General features: G+C 41.6%; 1 protein-coding gene across 4 annotated transcripts in view; it reads left to right on the forward strand.

Annotated features, from left to right (window-relative positions):
* Positions 1-20,295, forward strand: part of klhl4 (kelch-like family member 4) — a 72,666-nt gene extending 52,371 nt beyond the window's left edge. Inside the window, exons 5-9 of one of the 4 annotated variants that reach the window (XM_065015144.1) lie at positions 3,979-4,194; positions 5,255-5,441; positions 8,427-8,651; positions 19,308-19,470; positions 19,934-20,173. In XM_065015144.1, the coding sequence (XP_064871216.1) occupies positions 3,979-4,194; positions 5,255-5,441; positions 8,427-8,651; positions 19,308-19,470; positions 19,934-20,150 (1,008 nt within the window). In that variant the 3' untranslated portion in view covers positions 20,151-20,173. Of the gene's footprint in view, positions 1-3,978; positions 4,195-5,254; positions 5,442-8,426; positions 8,652-19,307; positions 19,475-19,933 lie in introns of those variants that run through there. The other 3 variants (XM_065015141.1, XM_065015142.1, XM_065015143.1) reach the window with 3 other exon arrangements.
* Positions 20,296-20,955: the final 660 nt, after the last annotated feature.

Raw genomic sequence — 20,955 nt, forward strand, 5'->3', positions numbered from 1 at the left:
CACCATATAGGGAATAGGGTACCATTTGGTACACGGACGGAGAGTCACAGAGCTTCCTGTACAACTGTCATCTGGTTTCTGAATCAACAGCTTGTTATTTTGATAAGGGTTTTTTTCCCGCTAGTTTCCGCTGGATGGATGTTCTATGTTTTGTGAAATCCTGTTCCTTTGTGAGAGGAAGTGTAATTTTTCCTCTATATAGAGTCAATCATACTGTGTCCTAAACCTTGACCTGCTTTCTTTGACCAAGGCCCTGTTGTTAAGTTAAAGTCCTCATGTTAGATTTCAGTAGGCTTTTGTCAGAATTAGCCTTCTTTAAAAAATTTAAAAAACATTTCAGATTAGTGCCCTTTTAATTGATGCTAGAATATCTGTTTCAACTAAACAAACTCAACCAAAGCATCTCAGGCACATTTAAAAAAAACTTTCTTCTTGTGTAGACAGGTTTCTTACCTCAGGTTTGTCTTCTTGTAGAATGAATGTGGGGTGTGTCTGAAATGGCATCCAATTCACTATATCGTACACTGCTTTTGACCAGGGCCCACAGGGTTTTGGTTAAAAAGTAGTGCACTATATAGGGAATAGGGCTCTGGTTGAAAGTAGTGCACTATATAGGGAATAGAGCTCTGGTTGAAAGTAGTGCACTATATAGGGAATAGGGCTCTGGTTGAAAGTAGTGCACTATATAGGGAATAGGGCTCTGGTGGAAAGTAGTGCATGATATAGGGAATAGGGCTCTGGTTGAAAGTAGTGCACTATATAGGGAATAGGGCTCTGGTTGAAAGTAGTGCACTATATAGGGAATAGGGCTCTGGTGGAAAGTAGTGCATGATATAGGGAATAGGGCTCTGGTTGAAAGTAGTGCACTATATAGGGAATAGGGCTCTGGTTGAAAGTAGTGCACTATATAGGGAATAGGGCTCTGGTTGAAAGTAGTGCACTATATAGGGAATAGGGCTCTGGTTGAAAGTAGTGCACTATATAGGGAATAGGGCTCTGGTGGAAAGTAGTGCATGATATAGGGAATAGGGCTCTGGTTGAAAGTAGTGCACTATATAGGGAATAGGGCTCTGGTTGAAAGTAGTGCACTATATAGGGAATAGGGCTCTGGTTGAAAGTAGTGCACTATATAGGGAATAGGGCTCTGGTTGAAAGTAGTGCACTATATAGGGAATAGGGCTCTGGTTGAAAGTAGTGCACTATATAGGGAATAGGGCTCTGGTTGAAAGTAGTGCACTATATAGGGAATAGGGCTCTGGTTGAAAGTAGTGCACTATATAGGGAATAGGGCTCTGGTGGAAAGTAGTGCATGATATAGGGAATAGGGCTCTGGTTGAAAGTAGTGCACTATATAGGGAATAGGGCTCTGGTTGAAAGTAGTGCACTATATAGGGAATAGGGCTCTGGTGGAAAGTAGTGCACTATATAGGGAATAGGGCTCTGGTTGAAAGTAGTGCACTATATAGGGAATAGGGCTCTGGTTGAAAGTAGTGCACTATAATAGGGAATAGGGTTCCATTTTGAACTCACACTGTACATGTCTGTGAATCGAAGAGTCTGCAGTGTAGCCAGCAGAATCAATGTATTAAGTTGTTGTCAGCATTCTGGCTGATGGTAATTACAAATAATGAATCTATACCAACGTCAAACAACACTGTGTAAGTTGTAAGATCTGTCCTTCTCGATTACCAGAACAGATCACTGAAGGAGACTCATTTCATTAGGCTTGTCGCTGCTAAGATACTAAAGCCCAATCATGATAGATTCTGTGAAGCCAACTGTAATTTGTAACAGATTAATGATTAAATTAATAATGCTTACTTTTCGTAATTGTTCGGGCACTTGCATCTAAGCAAATGTTAAATGTGTCAACATTTATTATTGCTGGTGCAATAGATAACAGCTCAGGGTCTTGTTCCTAGACAACAGATTTTGTTCTAGTCCTTTATATCTCCTGCATGTTGAACATTACAAAGCAGCATAAAGGGCTTTTATATAGCATAATCTGGTACTATCCAGAGAGAGAGTCATTGAAGACGCTTAGTAGAGACAATAACACAAAGCCGTAGTATATATATATGTGTTTATAGCCTGGTTATTTATTTTTTATTTTACCTTTATTTAACCAGGCAAGTCAGTTAAGAATAAATTCTTATTTTCAATGACGGCCTAGAAACAGTGGGTTAACAGTTAACAGAAACAGTGGCCTATTCAGGGGCAGAACGACAGATTTGTACCTTGTCAGCTCGGGGGTTTGAACTTGCAACCTTCCAGTTACTAGTCCAACGCTCTAACCACTAGGCTACCCTGCCGCCTCTACACTCTAACCACTAGGCTACCCTGCCACCCTCTACACTCTAACCACTAGGCTACCCTGCCGCCTCTACACTCTAACCACTAGGCTACCCTGCCGCCTCTACACTCTAACCACTAGGCTACCCTGCCACCCTCTACACTCTAACCACTAGGCTACCCTGCCACCCTCTACACTCTAACCACTAGGCTACCCTGCCACCCTCTACACTCTAACCACTAGGCTACCCTGCCACCCTCTACACTCTAACCACTAGGCTACCCTGCCACCCTCTACACTCTAACCACTAGGCTACCCTGCCACCCTCTACACTCTAACCACTAGGCTACCCTGCCACCCTCTACACTCTAACCACTAGGCTACCCTGCCGCCTCTACACTCTAACCACTAGGCTACCCTGCCACCCTCTACACTCTAACCACTAGGCTACCCTGCCGCCTCTACACTCTAACCACTAGGCTACCCTGCCGCCTCTACACTCTAACCACTAGGTTACCCTGCCGCCTCTACACTCTAACCACTAGGCTACCCTGCCGCCTCTACACTCTAACCACTAGGCTACCCTGCCGCCTCTACACTCTAACCACTAGGCTACCCTGCCGCCTCTACACTCTAACCACTAGGCTACCCTGACGCCTGGGATGAAGACCAAGAACAGGAAAATGAATCTATATAAAAGATGTATAGCGAGCTCCAGATCGAACATACTCTTTATCTGCTAAACTAGCACCAATCTGACTGTTACGGTGTATTTGACCCCACACTGACTAAGTTTCAGACTAACAGTTAATCACTTGCTATGAAATCAGAACATTTTTATTAATGACATTTCTGGCAGTGTGTTGTCGCTATGTTCTCTACTAGCATAGAGATCTGATAACAGTTACGTGATTCATCTGTGGTAAATATGGATGACACATCCCAGTTGAATGCATTCAGTTCTACTACTGACTGGGTACACCCCCCCCACCCTCCTTTCCTTTCCGCTCTGTGGCTTAGAGGTCATGTTAGCAGCATTGATGTCCACATTTTGTTGCTCATTAGGTTTAAATAAGTTCACCGTCCGATTTATCGACTCATTTCTTCCTGTGTCAGTCAAATTCTGAGAATCCATCAACCGAGTAACAAACGAGGCATTCGGTCGGTATTGACTGTATATTTAGCTCCTGAGACTGACAGTTTCTTAATCACGTTCTCCAAGAATGTATAATTAATTAATTTGATTGTTAATTTGATTGTTAATTAATTTGTTGTTGTAAACAACAATCCACCTACCGACAAAACGTTTACCCTGGATCTACTTAACCGATTTATCAACCTTTTTATTTATTTTTTATTTTACCTTTATTTAACCAGGCAAGTCAGTTAAGAACAAATTCTTATTTTCAATGACGGCCTAGGAACAGTGGGTTAACTGCCTGTTCAGGGGCAGAACCTAATGCACTTACTTACCAAATGAATGATTAACTTCTACAAGTGCAACAAGTGATGTCTTCTTTCATTTATACATTGTCTTTTCTATCCAGGCAACACCTGAAAATGGTATTTTGTATTTTGCAACCCAACGTCCAGATGAAACCAGGGTTTTGGTGACCCTCATCTGTAAGATTGGGTTGCAGTATTGTTCCCTTTCCCACTAAGTTCCCATTACATCCCTGTTTCAGGAGCACTTCCCAGAGGTGATTCAGAACCAGGAGTTTCTCCTGCTTCCTACTGCTGAGATCGTCAAACTCTTGGCCAGTGACGACATAAACATACCAGATGAGGAGACCGTCTTCCAGGCTCTGATGATGTGGGTGCGGTTCGACGTTCAGCATCGCCAGCAGGACATTGGGGTGCTCCTGGCCGAAATCCGCCTGCCTCTTCTACCTCCACAGGTAGTCAGTAGGTTATCAATGACTTCATCACAAATGGCACCCTATTCCCTATATAGTGCAGTACATTTGACCAGTGTACAATGGACCCTTACTGGTTACTGCTTCCTGGTTGAATGTTACTGCTTCCGGGTTGCTTCCTGGTTGAATGTTACTGCTTCCTGGTTGAATGTTACTGCTTCCTGGTTGAATGTTACTGCTTCCGGGTTGAATGTTACTGCTTCCTGGTTGAATGTTACTGCTTCCGGGTTGAATGTTACTGCTTCCTGGTTGAATGTTACTGCTTCCGGGTTGAAATATGTACATTTAGGTTATACAATCACACTGTTTTGTCATACATCTTTTTTTTATGCTGCACTTAAAATCGCCATTAAGATATAATAACGAATAAGACATGTCCTAAGTTACATGTTTACTGGGAGCTCATTTTTGATTACTTATCTAGAGCGTTTGATAGAGTTCTAGCCCCAGACCCATTGATCGCTCTGTTTGGTACAGTTGATGGGAATAACCACGAAGGGAAGCTGTCTCTCTTTGTACTCTATTAGCCAAAAGGCTCATATTGCAATTTTGGAAACTGGAGACTGTACCTACCTTTGAAATGTGGTTACGGGATTTAGGGAATGTAATACATATGGAAAAGATCCGATACAATACCTCCAATAGAAGTCCAATGTTTTACAAAATATGGCAGCCGATACTGGATAAATGGTCTAGTGCCGCTTCATAACTGGGTTGACGATCTACTGCTACTCTGTGCTGTACTCCACTCAGTATTTATTTTTGGCTGAACTACACTGCTTGTAATGACTATATGCTGTCTTCTTATACATGTACCACCTAATGGGAGGTTGTTTTATTTTGTGTATGTGTGAGTTAAGTTTTGTTTTGTCCTCTAAATTGGCCGTCCCATTCAAAAGTACAATTAATGTCATTGTTAGTATTGCTGTCTTTTTTATTTGATTTTTTTATTGTAAAATAATAAACATATTATAAAATTTAAAAATAAAAAGATATAATAAAGATTTACTGAACTGAACAGAAAAGAACTCCCCTTTAATTCCAGCTCCTAGCTGACCTGGAGAACAACACCATGTTCTCAGATGACCTGGAATGCCAGAAGCTTCTAATGGAAGCGATGAAGTACCATCTGCTGCCAGAGCGTCGACTCATGTTCCAGAGCCCCAGGACCAAACCCAGGAAGTCCACAGTAGGAGTACTCTACGCTGTGGGAGGCATGGACGCTACCAAGGGTTAGACCTACTCTGCATTCCCTTCTCCCTCTATATAGTGCACTAGGGCCATAGGGCTCTGGTCAAAAGAAGTGCCCTATACAGGGTTTTGCATCCCAAAGGGCACCCTACTCCCCTATATAGTGCACTACTTTTGACTAGAGCTCGATATAGGGAATAAGGTGCGTTTCATAGTCTCGGGGTGGAGACAAGAACAAAGACAGGTGAAGCAGATCAGGGTGTGACATCCACAGGTTTTGATCAATGAGTTTTGATCATTACCAAGATGGACGCCCGCTAATGTGTGACGTCACCGTCGATCTCGCCCGACCACGACAACGCTTTTATTGTTCCAGACTTCAGGTCTATTAGGCTACTATGCAGCTCAATCCACACGACTGAGGTTAACCCTTTCATTCCACGGACAAACACACATTTATCTGATACCTAAATGGATCCTATACATTGTAGATACACACTACCGTTCAAAAGTTTGGGGTCATTTAGAAATGTCCTTGTTTTTGAAAGAAAAGCAAATTTTTTTGTCCATTAAAATGACATCAAATTGATCAGAAATACAGATTAGACATTGCTAAATAACTATTGTGGCTGGAAACGGCAGACATAGGCGTACAAAGGCCAATTATCAGCAACCATCACTCCTGTGTTCCAATGGCATGTTGTGTTAGCTAATCCAAGTTTATCATTTTATACGGCTAATTGATCGTTAGAAAACCCTTTTGCAATTTTGTTAGCACAGCTGAAAACTGTTGTCCTGATTAAAGAAGCAATAAAACTGGCCTTCTTTAGACTAGTTGTATATCTGGAGCATCAGCATTTGTGGGTTCAATTACAGGCTCAGAATGGCCAGAAACAAAGCACTTTCTTCCGAAACTCGTCAGTCTATTCTTGTTCTGAGAAATGAAGGCTATTCCATGAGAGAAATTGCAAAGAAACTGAAGATCTCGTAGAAGGCTGTGTACTACTCCCTTCACAGAATAGCGCAAACTGGCCCTAACCAGGATAGAAAGAGGAGTGGGAGGCCCCGGTGCACAACTGAGCAAGAGGACAAGTACATTAGAGTATCTAGTTTGAGAAACAGATGCCTCACAAGTCCTTAACTGGCAGCTTCATTAAATAGTATCCGCAAAACACCAGTCTGAACGTCAACAGTGAAGAGGCGACTCCGGGATGTTGGCCTTTAAGGACATTTCTAAATAACCCCAGACTTTGAACGGTAGTGTACATTTAATAGAACACATTACCAATTGTGTTTGATAATACACAATTTAGGAAAATGTAGATGGATAATCAAACACTATGATAGACATAGAGGGTCCTAGGAATCAGAACAGAATATGTTTCAACACTAAACCTCTAAAAAGGATCACCTGAAGTCGTCAGCATCATCCTCCGTTTGTATAGGATCAATAGATATCCTTGTCTGTTCCTATAGGATCTATAGATCTCCTTGTCTCTTCCTATAGGATCTATAGATCTCCTTGTCTGTTCCTGTAGGATCTATAGATCTCATTGTCTCTTCCTATAGGATCTATAGATCTCCTTGTCTCTTCCTATAGGATCTATAGATCTCATTGTCTCTTCCTATAGGATCAATAGATCTCCTTGTCTCTTCCTATAGGATCTATAGATCTCCTTGTCCGTTCCTATAGGATCTATAGATCTCATTGTCTCTTCCAATAGGATCTATAGATCTCATTGTCTCTTCCAATAGGATCTATAGATCTCCTTGTCTCTTCCTATAGGATCTATAGATATCCTTGTCTCTTCCTATATGATCTATAGATATCCTTGTCTGTTCCTATATGATCAATAGATCTCCTTGTCTCTTCCTATAGGATCTATAGATCTCCTTGTCTCTTCCTATAGGATCTATAGATCTCCTTGTCCGTTCCTATAGGATCTATAGATCTCCTTGTCCGCTCCTATAGGATCTATAGATCTCCTTGTCCGTTCCTATAGGATCTATAGATCTCCTTGTCTGTTTCTATAGGATCTATAGATCTCCTTGTCTGTTCTTATTGGATCGATAGATCTCCTTGTCTGTTTCTATAGGATCTATAGATATCCTTGTCTCTTCCTATAGGATCTATAGATCTCCTTTTCTGTTCCTATAGGATCTATATATCTCCTTGTCTCTTCCTATAGGATCTATAGATCTCCTTGTCTGTTCCTGTAGGATCTATAGATCTCATTGTCTCTTCCTATAGGATCTATAGATATCCTTGTCCGTTCCTATAGGATCTATAGATCTCCTTGTCTCTTCCTATAGGCTCTATAGATCTCCTTGTCCCTTCCTATAGGATCTATATATCTCCTTGTCCGTTCCTATAGGATCTATAGATCTCCTTGAAGGTTTCTATAGGATCTATAGATCTCCTTGTCTGTTCTTATTGGATCGATAGATCTCCTTGTCTGTTTCTATAGGATCTATAGATCTCCTTGTCTCTTCCTATAGGATCTATAGATCTCCTTTTCTGTTCCTATAGGATCTATATATCTCCTTGTCTCTTCCTATAGGATCTATAGATCTCCTTGTCTGTTCCTGTAGGATATATAGATCTCATTGTCTCTTCCTATAGGATCTATAGATATCCTTGTCCGTTCCTATAGGATCTATAGATCTCCTTGTCTCTTCCTATAGGATCTATAGATCTCCTTGTCCGTTCCTATAGGATCTATAGATCTCCTTGTCCGTTCCTATAGGATCTATAGATCTCCTTGTCTGTTCCTATAGGATCTATATATCTCCTTGTCTCTTCCTGTAGGATCTATAGATCTCCTTGTCTCTTCCTATAGGATCTATAGATATCCTTGTCTGTTCCTATAGGATCAATAGATCTCCTTGTCCCTTCCTATAGGATCTATAGATCTCCTTGTCCGTTCCTATAGGATCTATAGATCTCCTTGTCTGTTCCTATAGGATCTATAGATCTCCTTGTGTGTTCCTATAGGATCTATAGATCTCCTTGTGTGTTCCTATAGGATCTACGACCATAGAGAAGTATGACCTGCGGACCAACACGTGGATCCAGGTGGGGGTGATGAACGGCCGGAGGCTGCAGTTTGGGGTGGCAGTGATCGATGACAAGCTGTACGTGGTGGGGGGCCGAGACGGGCTGAAGACCTCCAACATGGTGGAGTGTTACAACCCTTTAAACAAAGTCTGGTCCACCATGCCTCCCATGTCTACACACAGACACGGACTCGGTGGGTTTACAGTTTATTTCCCCAATTATTATTACATTTTATACCTACACTATTGCAGCACAAGCCCAGCAGATACAGTATGTGTTGTACTGTCTTCTACTCGAGGCCCATGCTTTTGTTCTCTCTCTCTCTCTCTCTCTCTCTCTCTCTCTCTCTCTCTCTCTCTCTCTCTCTCTCTCTCTCTCTCTCTCTCTCTCTCTCTCTCTCTCTCTCTCTCTCTCTCTCTCTCTCTCTCTCTCTCTCGACATTGCCAAAGTATACATATAACAAAAATGTTTTTTTGTGGTGTCTTTCCAATAGGTGATATATTTTTATTTTTGTTTTGTGATGATTTGGTTGGGCCAGATGTTCTGAGTGCTGTTCTGAGGCTCTACGGGGTTGGTTTGAGTTAGTGAACTGAGCCTCAGAACCAGCTGGCTGAGTGCTGTCCTGAGGCTCTATGGGGTTGGTTTGAGTTAGTGAACTGAGCCTCAGAACCAGCTGGCTGAGTGCTGTTCTGAGGCTCTACGGGGTTGGTTTGAGTTAGTGAACTGAGCCTCAGAACCAGCTGGCTGAGTGCTGTCCTGAGGCTCTATGGGGTTGGTTTGAGTTAGTGAACTGAGCCTCAGAACCAGCTGGCTGAGTGCTGTTCTGAGGCTCTACGGGGTTGGTTTGAGTTAGTGAACTGAGCCTCAGAACCAGCTGGCTGAGTGCTGTCCTGAGGCTCTACGGGGTTGGTTTGGGTTAGTGAACTGAGCCTCAGAACCAGCTGGCTGAGTGCTGTCCTGAGGCTCTACGGGGTTGGTTTGAGTTAGTGAACTGAGCCTCAGAACCAGCTGGCTGAGTGCTGTCCTGAGGCTCTACGGGGTTGGTTTGAGTTAGTGAACTGAGCCTCAGAACCAGCTGGCTGAGGGGACTCTTCTCTTGTTTCATCTCTTGACATTGTAGAGCTGTGTGACGGAATGTTTTGGGGTCACTTGTTTTTAGATGGTTGTAAAATTTGATGGCCCTTTTTTCTATTCGAATAAACAGGGCGTATCGGCCCAATTCTGCTCTACGTGCGTTATTTGGCGTTTTTCTTTGCACTTGCAATACAGCTTTGCAAAAACTCTGCATGCAGTATTTTGATTGGATGTTTGTCCCATTTGGTAAATTCATTATTAGAGATTGGACCCTATACTTCACTGCCATATAGAGCAATTGGTTCTATAACTGATTGAAACATTTTGAGCCAGATTCTAATTGAAATTTTGATTTTAATGTTCTGACAGAACCTGTGATTAACAGTCAGAGCCCAGGTCTGACAGAACCTGTGATTAACAGTCAGAGCCCAGGTCTGACAGAACCTGTGGTTAATGGTCAGAGCCCAGGTCTGACAGAACCTGTGGTTAACGGTCAGAGCCCAGGTCTGACAGAACCTGTGGTTAACGGTCAGAGCCCAGGTCTGACAGAACCTGTGGTTAACGGTCAGAGTCCAGGTCTGACAGAACCTGTGATTAACGGTCAGAGCCCAGGTCTGACAGAACCTGTGCAGATGATCTAGGTGCTTCTGTAACCCCTCCTTAGTGGGAGACAGTAGCATCAGGTCATCTGCGTACAGCACACCCTCCTTAGTGGGAGACAGCAGCATCAGGTCATCTGCGTACAGCACACCCTCCTTAGTGGGAGACAGCAGCATCAGGTCATCTGCGTACAGCACACCCTCCTTAGTGGGAGACAGCAGCACCAGGTCATCTGCGTACAGCACACCCTCCTTAGTGGGAGACAGTAGCATCAGGTCATCTGCGTACAGCACACCCTCCTTAGTGGGAGACAGCAGCACCAGGTCATCTGCGTACAGCACACCCTCCTTAGTGGGAGACAGCAGCACCAGGTCATCTGCGTATAGCACACCCTCCTTAGTGGGAGACAGCTGCACCAGGTCATCTGCGTACAGCACACCCTCCTTAGTGGGAGACAGCAGCACCAGGTCATCTGCGTACAGCACACCCTCCTTAGTGGGAGACAGCAGCACCAGGTCATCTGCGTACAGCAGACACTTGATTTCAGTGTTGTATAGGGTGATACCAGGTGCTGCCGATTTGTCTAATGTTTTTGCCAGTTCATTAATGAATGTAGATGTTAAATAGTGTTGGACTTGATGGACAGCCCTGTTTCACTCCACGTCCCTGAGAGAAAAAGTCTGTTTGCTTGTTGCCAATTTTAACTGCACATTTGTTTTTAGTGTACATTTATTCAATGATGTCATATGTTTTCCCTCCAATACCACTTTCTATTAGTTTATATTAGTTTATGCCAAAATGAATCACATTTTTCTTGAAGTCTACAACACACAAGTAGATTATGCCGTTCTTTTGGTTCACTTGTATGTTAATTAGAAGTGTGGAGGGCAAAAATGTGGTCTGTCGTACGATCATTTAAAGAAAAATCATCCAATCTGGCTTCTGCTTAGGACGTTGTGCTCATCAAGGAAATGATGTTGTCTGCTATTTATGAATTTTCCCCAAGTTGCTGTTAACGCAAATTCCTCTGAAATTTTTTGGGTCCAATTTGTCTCCATTTTAATAGATTGGTTTTATAAATCCTTGGTTCCAAATATTGAGGGAAAATACTTTGTTGAAGAATTTACTAATTGCCCATTTGAAAATGTGGTCTGTATATTTGATAATTTAATTTAAAATACCATGAGCACCATAGGCCTTTTGGGTTCGGAGCGTGCATAGTTTTTCCGAAAATTCTTCTTCTATAATTTGGATATCCACGCGATTATGATAGTCTTGGCTGCTAATTCAAGGATTTGTATTTTTTTATATTGCTCTAGAGGTTTATATTGCTCTAGAGATTTATATTGCTCTAGAGGTTTATATTGCTCTAGAGGTTTATATTGCTCTAGAGGTTTATATTGCTCTATAGGTTTATATTGCTCTAGAGGTTTCTATTGCTCTAGAGGTTTATATTGCTCTAGAGATTTATATTGCTCTAGAGGTTTATATTGCTCTAGAGGTTTATATTGCTGTAGAGGTTTATATTGCTCTAGAGGTTTATATTGCTCTAGAGGTTTATATTGCTCTAGAGGTTTATATTTCTGTAGAGGTTTATATTGCTCTAGAGGTTTATATTGCTCTAGAGGTTTATATTGCTCTAGAGGTTTATATTTCTGCTCTAGAGGTTTATATTGCTCTCTAGAGGTTTATATTGCTCTAGAGGTTTATATTGCTCTAGAGGTTTATATTGCTCTAGAGGTTTATATTGCTCTAGAGGTTTATATTGCTCTAGAGGTTTATATTGCTCTAGAGGTTTATATTGCTCTAGAGGTTTATATTGCTCTAGAGGTTTATATTGCTGTAGAGGTTTATATTGCTCTAGAGGTTTATATTGCTGTAGAGTTTATATTGCTCTAGAGGTTTATATTGCTCTAGAGGTTTATATTGCTCTAGAGGTTTATATTGCTCTAGAGGTTTATATTGCTCTAGAGGTTTATATTGCTCTAGAGGTTTATATTGCTCTAGAGGTTTATATTGCTCTAGAGGTTTATATTGCTGTAGAGGTTTATATTGCTCTAGAGGTTTATATTGCTCTAGAGGTTTATATTGCTCTAGAGGTTTATATTGCTCTAGAGGTTTATATTGCTCTAGAGGTTTATATTGCTCTAGAGGTTTATATTGCTCTAGAGGTTTATATTGCTCTAGAGGTTTATATTGCTCTAGAGGTTTATATTGCTCTAGAGGTTTATATTGCTAGAGGTTTATATTGCTGTAGAGGTTTATATTGCTCTAGAGGTTTATATTGCTCTAGAGGTTTATATTGCTCTAGAGGTTTATATTGCTCTAGAGGTTTATATTTCTGTAGAGGTTTATATTGCTCTAGAGGTTTATATTGCTGTAGAGGTTTATATTGCTCTAGAGGTTTATATTGCTCTAGAGGTTTATATTGCGTTTATATTGCTCTAGAGGTTTATATTGCTCTAGAGGTTTATATTGCTCTAGAGGTTTATATTGCTGTAGAGGTTTATATTGCTCTAGAGGTTTATATTGCTCTAGAGGTTTATATTGCTCTAGAGGTTTATATTGCTCTAGAGGTTTATATTGCTCTAGAGGTTTATATTGCTCTAGAGGTTTATATTGCTCTAGAGGTTTATATTGCTCTAGAGGTTTATATTGCTCTAGAGGTTTATATTGCTCTAGAGGTTTATATTGCTGTAGAGGTTTATATTGCTCCTCTAGAGGTTTATATTGCTCCTCTAGAGGTTTATATTGCTCCTCTAGAGGTTTATATTGCTCTAGAGGTTTATATTGCTCTAGAGGTTTATATTGCTCTAGAGGTTTATATTGCTGTAGAGGTTTATATTGCTGTAGAGGTTTATATTGCTCTAGAGGTTTATATTGCTCTAGAGGTTTATATTGCTCTAGAGGTTTATATTTCTGTAGAGGTTTATATTGCTCTAGAGGTTTATATTGCTCTAGAGGTTTATATTGCTCTAGAGGTTTATATTGCTCTAGAGGTTTATATTGCTCTAGAGGTTTATTGCTCTAGAGGTTTATATTGCTCTAGAGGTTTATATTGCTCTAGAGGTTTCTATTGCTCTAGAGGTTTATATTGCTGTAGAGGTTTATATTGCTCTAGAGGTTTATATTGCTCTAGAGGTTTATATTGCTCTAGAGGTTTATATTGCTCTAGAGGTTTATATTGCTCTAGAGGTTTATATTTCTGTAGAGGTTTATATTGCTCTAGAGGTTTATATTGCTCTAGAGGTTTATATTGCTCTAGAGGTTTATATTGCTCAAGAGGTTTATATTGCTCTAGAGGTTTATATTGCTGTAGAGGTTTATATTGCTGTAGAGGTTTATATTGCTGTAGAGGTTTATATTGCTCTAGAGGTTTATATTGCTGTAGAGGTTTATATTGCTCTAGAGGTTTATATTGCTCTAGAGGTTTATATTGCGTTTATATTGCTCTAGAGGTTTATATTGCTCTAGAGGTTTATATTGCTCTAGAGGTTTATATTGCTGTAGAGGTTTATATTGCTGTAGAGGTTTATATTGCTCTAGAGGGTTATATTGCTCTAGAGGTTTATATTGCTCTAGAAGTTTATATTGCTCTAGAGGTTTATATTGCTCTAGAGGTTTATATTGCTCTAGAGGTTTATATTGCTCTAGAGGTTTATATTGCTCTAGAGGTTTATATTGCTGTAGAGGTTTATATTGCTCTAGAGGTTTATATTGCTCTAGAGGTTTATATTGCTCTAGAGGTTTATATTGCTCTAGAGGTTTATATTGCTGTAGAGGTTTATATTGCTCCTCTAGAGGTTTATATTGCTCTAGAGGTTTATATTGCTCTAGAGGTTTATATTGCTCTAGAGGTTTATATTGCTCTAGAGGTTTATATTGCTGTAGAGGTTTATATTGCTCTAGAGGTTTATATTGCTGTAGAGGTTTATATTGCTCTAGGGGTTTATATTGCTGTAGAGGTTTATATTGCTCTAGAGGTTTATATTGCTCTAGAGGTTTATATTGCTCTAGAGGTTTATATTGCTCTAGAGGTTTATATTGCTGTAGAGGTTTATATTGCTGTAGAGGTTTATATTGCTCTAGAGGTTTATATTGCTCTAGAGGTTTATATTGCTCTAGAGGTTTATATTGCTGTAGAGGTTTATATTGCTGTAGAGGTTTATATTGCTCTAGAGGTTTATTTTGCTCCTCTAGAGGTTTATATTGCTCCTCTAGAGGTTTATATTGCTCCTCTAGAGGTTTATATTGCTCCTCTAGAGGTTTATATTGCTCTAGAGGTTTATATTGCTTTAGAGGTTTATATTGCTCTAGAGGTTTATATTGCTCTAGAGGTTTATATTGCTGTAGAGGTTTATATTGCTCTAGATGTTTATATTGCTGTAGAGGTTTATATTGCTGTAGAGGTTTATATTGCTCTAGAGGTTTATATTGCTCCTCTAGAGGTTCATATTGCTCCTCTAGAGGTTTATATTGCTCCTCTAGAGGTTTATATTGCTCTAGAGGTTTATATTGCTCTAGAGGTTTATATTGCTGTAGAGGTTTATATTGCTGTAGAGGTTTATATTGCTCTAGAGGTTTATATTGCTCTAGAGGTTTATATTGCTCTAGAGGTTTATATTGCTGTAGAGGTTTATATTGCTCTAGAGGTTTATATTGCTCTAGAGGTTTATATTGCTCTAGAGGTTTATATTGCTGTAGAGGTTTATATTGCTGTAGAGGTTTATATTGCTCTAGAGGTTTATATTGCTCTAGAGGTTTATATTGCTGTAGAGGTTTGCAAAGAGATTTCTCCACATATCCCCATTTTGGATAGCCAATTCCAATTCCAATTTTCCCAGATGTGGTTTGATTCTATGGATTCCTCAATTCCATCCAGCTGTTTTCTGACGTGCTGTTCCTTTTTCTGTTCTTAAAAAGGTGTGTTTGTATTGCTTCAGTGTTTCCCTATATTGAACGAGTAGATTTTTGTTGTCTGGTTCTCTGTGTTTTTGATTAGATATATTTCTCAATGATTTCCTTAGATTTCTCCAACCATAATCAGACCATTTTTCATTATCTATTATTTTTGGTTTACTCTTATGTTTCTTTCGATTAGCCAAGGAGGCTAATTTGTTAAATATAAAGTCTATGTTCCAAACGGCCAAATTTACACCTTTGTTGCTGTAGGGGAATGTTAAGGCTAAAACCTTGTCCATTTGTTGTGTATTTTTTGGCTACTAATTGCTTTTTGGTAGATTTCTGTACTGTTTGGACTCCATCTATAGGCCTGTTTTGTACCATGTAATTTATTGGGCCGTGATGCTTCATGGTTGGGTTCCACTCTTCTCAGATACACTGTGATTTTACTGTGGTCTGAGAGAGGTGTTAGTGGGCTGACTGTGAAGGCTCTGAGAGACTCTGCGTTGAGGTCGGTGATGAAGTCGTCTACAGTACTGCTGCCAAGGGGTGAGCTGCAGGTGTACCTACCTAAAGAGTCCCTCTCTCTCCTCTCTCTCCTCTCTCTCCTCTCTCTCCTCTCTCTCACTCTCTCTCACTCTCTCTACCTCTCTTTGTCTCTCTCTCTGCCTCCCTCTCTCCCTCACTCTCTGCCCCTCTCTCACTCTCTGCCTCCCTCTCTCTCTGCCTCCCTCTCTCTCTCTGCCTCCCTCTCTCCCTCTGCCTCCCCCTCTGCCTCCCTCTGCTTCCCTCTCCCTCTGCCTCCCTCTGCCTCCCTCTCCCTCTGCCTCCCTCTCTCCCTCTGCCTCCCTCTCTCTCCCTCTGCCTCCCTCTCTCTCCCTCTGCCTCCCTCTCTCTCTATTCCTCCCTCTCTCTCTCTGCCTCCCTCTCTCTCTGCCTCCCTCTCTGTCACTCTTTATCACTTACACTATTCCTATATAACACCTTGGCAGACTACCGTACACCTGCTCTGATTTTCTTTTTTCTCATACGTTTCATATCAGGAATGGCTTGATTCACAGTTGGAATTGGTCTATGTACTGGGGATCTCTAGTCAAGTATTTATCTCACTCGTCTGTGAGATGTGTGGTTGACATTTATGAGCTATGGGGGAACATGTTTCCCCCAGAGGTTACAGTGAATAGTATTACCGGGTCTCCTTTGATCGGGGCTGTAGCAGATAGCTCTTATACTTTGCTTGTGGTGAGCACGGTTTTCCTGTGAAGATGTGAGGAGCTGCACGTGCTGCTGGCTATGGAAAAGAAGGGAACGACTTTTTCATATGTCAAATCAACCACAACTGGTTTAAATAAAATTACTATTTCGGTTTAACGTAATTCGTACAGAATGTAGAAGGTTTTATACCCAATGTTTCTTTAGAATAATGTTGTGCCCTAAACCAGAACATTATCAGACAATATATACAGTGCATTCGGAAAGTTTTCAGACTCCTTGACTTTTTCCAAATATTGTTCACCTACAGCCTTATTCTGAAATGGAGTAGTTTGTTTTCACTAATCAATCTACACACAAGAACCCCAAAATGACAAAGCAAAAACGGGTTTTTAGAAATGTTTGCAAATGTATAAAAAAAATGTATAAAAAAAACAGCCAACTGAAAAGATCACATGTACATAAGTATTCAGACTCTTTACTCAGTACTTTGTTGAAGCAACTATGGCAGGGATTACAGACTTGAGTCTTCTTGGGTATGACGCTACAAGCTTGGCAAACATGTATTTGGAGAGCTTTTCCCATTCTTCTCTGCAGATCTTCTCAAGCTCTGTCAGGTTGGATGGGGAGCATCGCTGCACAGCTATTTTCAGGTCTCTCCAGAGATGTTAAATCTGGTTCATGTCCGGGCTCTGGTTGGGCCACTCAAGGACATTCAGAGACTTGTCCCAAAGCCACTCCTGTGTTGTCTTGGCTGTGTGTTTAGGGTTGTTGTCCTGTTGGAAGGTGAACCTCCGCCCCATTTGGAAGTCCTGAGCGCTCTGGAGCAGGTTTTCATCAAGGATCTATGTACTTTCCTCTGTTCATCTTTCCCTCGATCCTGACTAGTCTCCTCTCAAATGCTGTCAGGTTGGATGGGGAGAGTCGCTGAACAGGTATTTTCAGGTCTCTCCAGAGATGTTAGATTGGGTTCAAGTTTTTCCCTCGATCCTGACTAGTTTCCCTGCAGCTGAAAAATATCCCCAAAGCACGATCAAATCAAATCAAATGTTGTTGGTCACATACACATGTTTAGCAGATGTTATTGCGGGTGTAGTGAAATACTTGTGTTTCTTGCTCCAACAGTGCAGTAATATCTAACAAGTTACATCTAACAATTTCACAACAATACACATACAAATCTAAAGGAATGGAATCAAAAATGTATAAATATTTGGACGAGCAAAGTCAGAGCGGTGATACTCTCAATTGTGCATCTGTAAAAGTTTGTGAGGGTTTTAGGTGCCAAGCCATATTTCTTCAGTCTCCTGAGGTTGAAGAGGCGCTGTTGCGCCTTCTTCACCACACTGTCTGTGTGGGTGGACCATTTCAGTTTGTCGGTGATGTGTATGCCATGGAACTTGAAGCATTCCACCTTCTCTACCACGGTCCCGTTGATGTGGATAGGTGGGTGCTCCCTCTGCTGTTTCCTGAAGTCCACGATCAGCTCCTTTGTTTTGTTGCTGTTGAGTGAGAGTATATTTTCCTGGCACCACTCTTCCAGGGCCCTCACCTCCACCCCTGTAGGCTGTCTCTTCATTGTTGGTAATCAGGCGTACTACTGCCACTACCATCCTTCACTGTAGGTTTGGTGCCAGGTTTCCTCCAGACATGACGTTTGGCATTCAGGCCAAAGAGTTCAATCTTGGTTTCATCAGACCAGAGAATCTTGTTTATCATGATCTGAGAGTCCTTCATGTGCCTTTTGGCAAACTCCAAGCGGGCTGTGTACTGAGGAGTGGCTTCCGTCTGACCACTCTACCATAGGAACTCTACTAGGAACTACTAGGAACTCACTGTTCCTAGGCTGTCATTGGAAATAAGAATTTGTTCTTAACTGACTTGCCTAGTAAAATAAACAGACCCTTCTTCCCTGATTGCTCAGCATGGCTGGGCAGCCAGCTCTAGGAAGAGTCTTGGTGGTTCCAAACTTCTTTCATTTAAGAATGATGGAGGCTGATGATGAAGAATGATGATGATGAAGAATGATGATGTTCTTCGGGACCTTCAATGCTGCAGAAATGCTTTGGTACCCTTCCCTAGATCGGGTACTAGGCACAATCCTGTCTCGACTGGAAGGAAAAGTCCTTCCACCTCATTTGCTCTGACATGCACTGTCAACTGTGGGCCTTTCCACGTCATGTATAATCAATTGAATTTTCCACAGGTGAACTCCAATTAAGTTGTAGAAACATCTCCAGTATGATCAATGGAAACAGGATGCACCTGAGCTCAATTTCGACTCTCATAGCAAAGAGTCTGAAAACGTATGTAAATATGCAATTTTTTTTCTTTTTTGTACATTTGCTAAAATTCCTAAAAACCTGTTTTCACTTTGTCATTGTGGGGTATTGTGCATAGATTGATGGAAAAAAATAACAATTTAATCCATTTTAAAATAAGGCTGTAACACTAACAAAATGTGTTTAAAAGTCAAGGGGTCTGAATACTTTCCCGAATGCACTGGATAAATCTATCTATTGTGTTGTACAGTAACTTCCTATTCATTGTTGTTGGAAAATCACTTTCCTCAGTGACCCCAGCAATAGCAGGATTAACAGTGTTTTATATCCATCCTGTTTGGACAACAGACCGGGGTTCAAGTATTATTTCAAATCTTTCAACTACTAAGTTTGCCCTAGCCTGCCTGGTTCTGGACGTGCAGAGTTTGTAGTTTTGGGATTATTCTATTGGTTCCATTAAGCCAAGCAAGCTTAATCAAGCGGAAATAACGTACTTTAAATGATTTCAAATAGTATTTGAACCCAGGTCTGTTTGGAGAACAGAATAGCCTACATTCAGACAGTTCCACACAACGGTGACTCATCCAACAGCACTTTAGCTGTTCTAAAATGAGCATCATGGTTGAGCCACACACACACACACACACACACACACACACACACACACACACACACACACACACACACACACACACACACACACACACACACACACACACACACACACACACACAGTGTAGGCTCTGGTTGATGGGTCCCTCCACTTTGTAACTCTCCAGGTATAACAGTGTTGGAGGGCCCCATGTATGCAGTAGGCGGCCATGATGGATGGAGTTACCTGAATACGGTGGAGAGGTGGGACCCCCAGGCTAAACAGTGGAACTACGTGGCCAGCATGTCCACCCCACGCAGCACCATGGGAGTCACCGCACTCAACGGGAAGTAAGTGGCTGGACTAAAACATTATGACAGTGTCAGTTGTTACTAAATCACAAGCTTTATTTATGACATAACGCACAACATGAAAAGGAGAATGTCTTACACACTAGAAGCTGATCACCAGGACAAAATAGTTCTGCTTCTTGTTATGTAAGACATTTTGGCGAATGCCTAGCCTTCGTATTAAAACAAGAAGGCTTTTCTACGGGTGTAAGCCTGGGCCTAGACTACCACAGCTCTACGTTACATAAACAACGGACTGTTTTGCAGTGTGTTTTCACTCTATGAAACCCTTTTTAGATTGTCTTCCCGAATCTGGGTAAAAAAAAAATAGACAACAAGGAAGGAAGAGGTTTCCTTTAACCCGCCTCTCTGCTAAGGAAGCCTGAGATTTTCCCTTAAAAGAAGATTTCATATCTGAGCAACATCCAAAATACGATTTGTAACACTTTTATTGTCCTTACAGATTGTTTGCAGTTGGCGGTCGGGACGGGAGCTCATGTCTGCGGTCGATGGAATGCTTTGATCCACACACCAACAAGTGGAGTATGTGTGCCCCCATGGCGAAGCGGAGAGGAGGGGTGGGTGTGGCCACGTACAACAGCTTCCTCTATGCTGTGGGTGGTCATGATGCCCCGGCGTCCAACCACTGCTCCAGGCTATCAGACTGTGTGGAGAGGTAAACAACCACTGTCCCAGACTATCAGACTGTGTAGAGAGGTAAACAACCACTGTCCCAGACTAACAGACTGTGTAGAGAGGTAAACAACCACTGTCCCAGACTAACAGACTGTGTAGAGAGGTAAACAACCACTGTCCCAGACTAACAGACTGTGTAGAGAGGTAAACAACCACTGTCCCAGGTTAGAGAGGTAAACAACCACTGACTGTGTAGAGGTAAACAACCACTGTCCCAGGCTAGAGAGGTCAGACTGTCCCAGACTAACAGACTGTGTAGGTAAACAACCACTGTCCCAGACTAACAGACTGTGTAGAGAGGTAAACAACCACTGTCCCAGACTAACAGACTGTGTAGAGAGAAAGACAACCACTGTCCCAGACTAACAGACTGTGTAGAGAGGAAACAACCACTGTCCCAGACAGACTGTGTAGAGAGGTAAACAACCACTGTCTCAGACTAACAGACTGTGTAGAGGTAAACAACCACTGTCCCAGACTAACAGACTGTGTAGATTGAGAGGTAAACAACCACTGTCCCAGACTCCCAGACTGTGTAGAGAGGTAAACAACCACTGTCCCAGACTAACAGACTGTGTAGAGAGGTAAACAACCACTGTCCCAGACTAACAGACTGTGTAGAGGTAAACAACCACTGTCCCAGACTAACAGACTGTGTAGAGAGGTAAACAACCACTGTCCCAGACTGTGTAGAGAGGTAAACAACCACTGTCCCAGACTGTGTAGAGAGGAAGACAACCACTGTCCCAGACTAACAGACTGTGTAGAGAGGTAAACAACCACTGTCCC

This window comes from Oncorhynchus nerka, unplaced genomic scaffold (assembly GCF_034236695.1).
Source record: "Oncorhynchus nerka isolate Pitt River unplaced genomic scaffold, Oner_Uvic_2.0 unplaced_scaffold_1659, whole genome shotgun sequence".
Taxonomy (NCBI): domain Eukaryota; kingdom Metazoa; phylum Chordata; class Actinopteri; order Salmoniformes; family Salmonidae; genus Oncorhynchus; species Oncorhynchus nerka.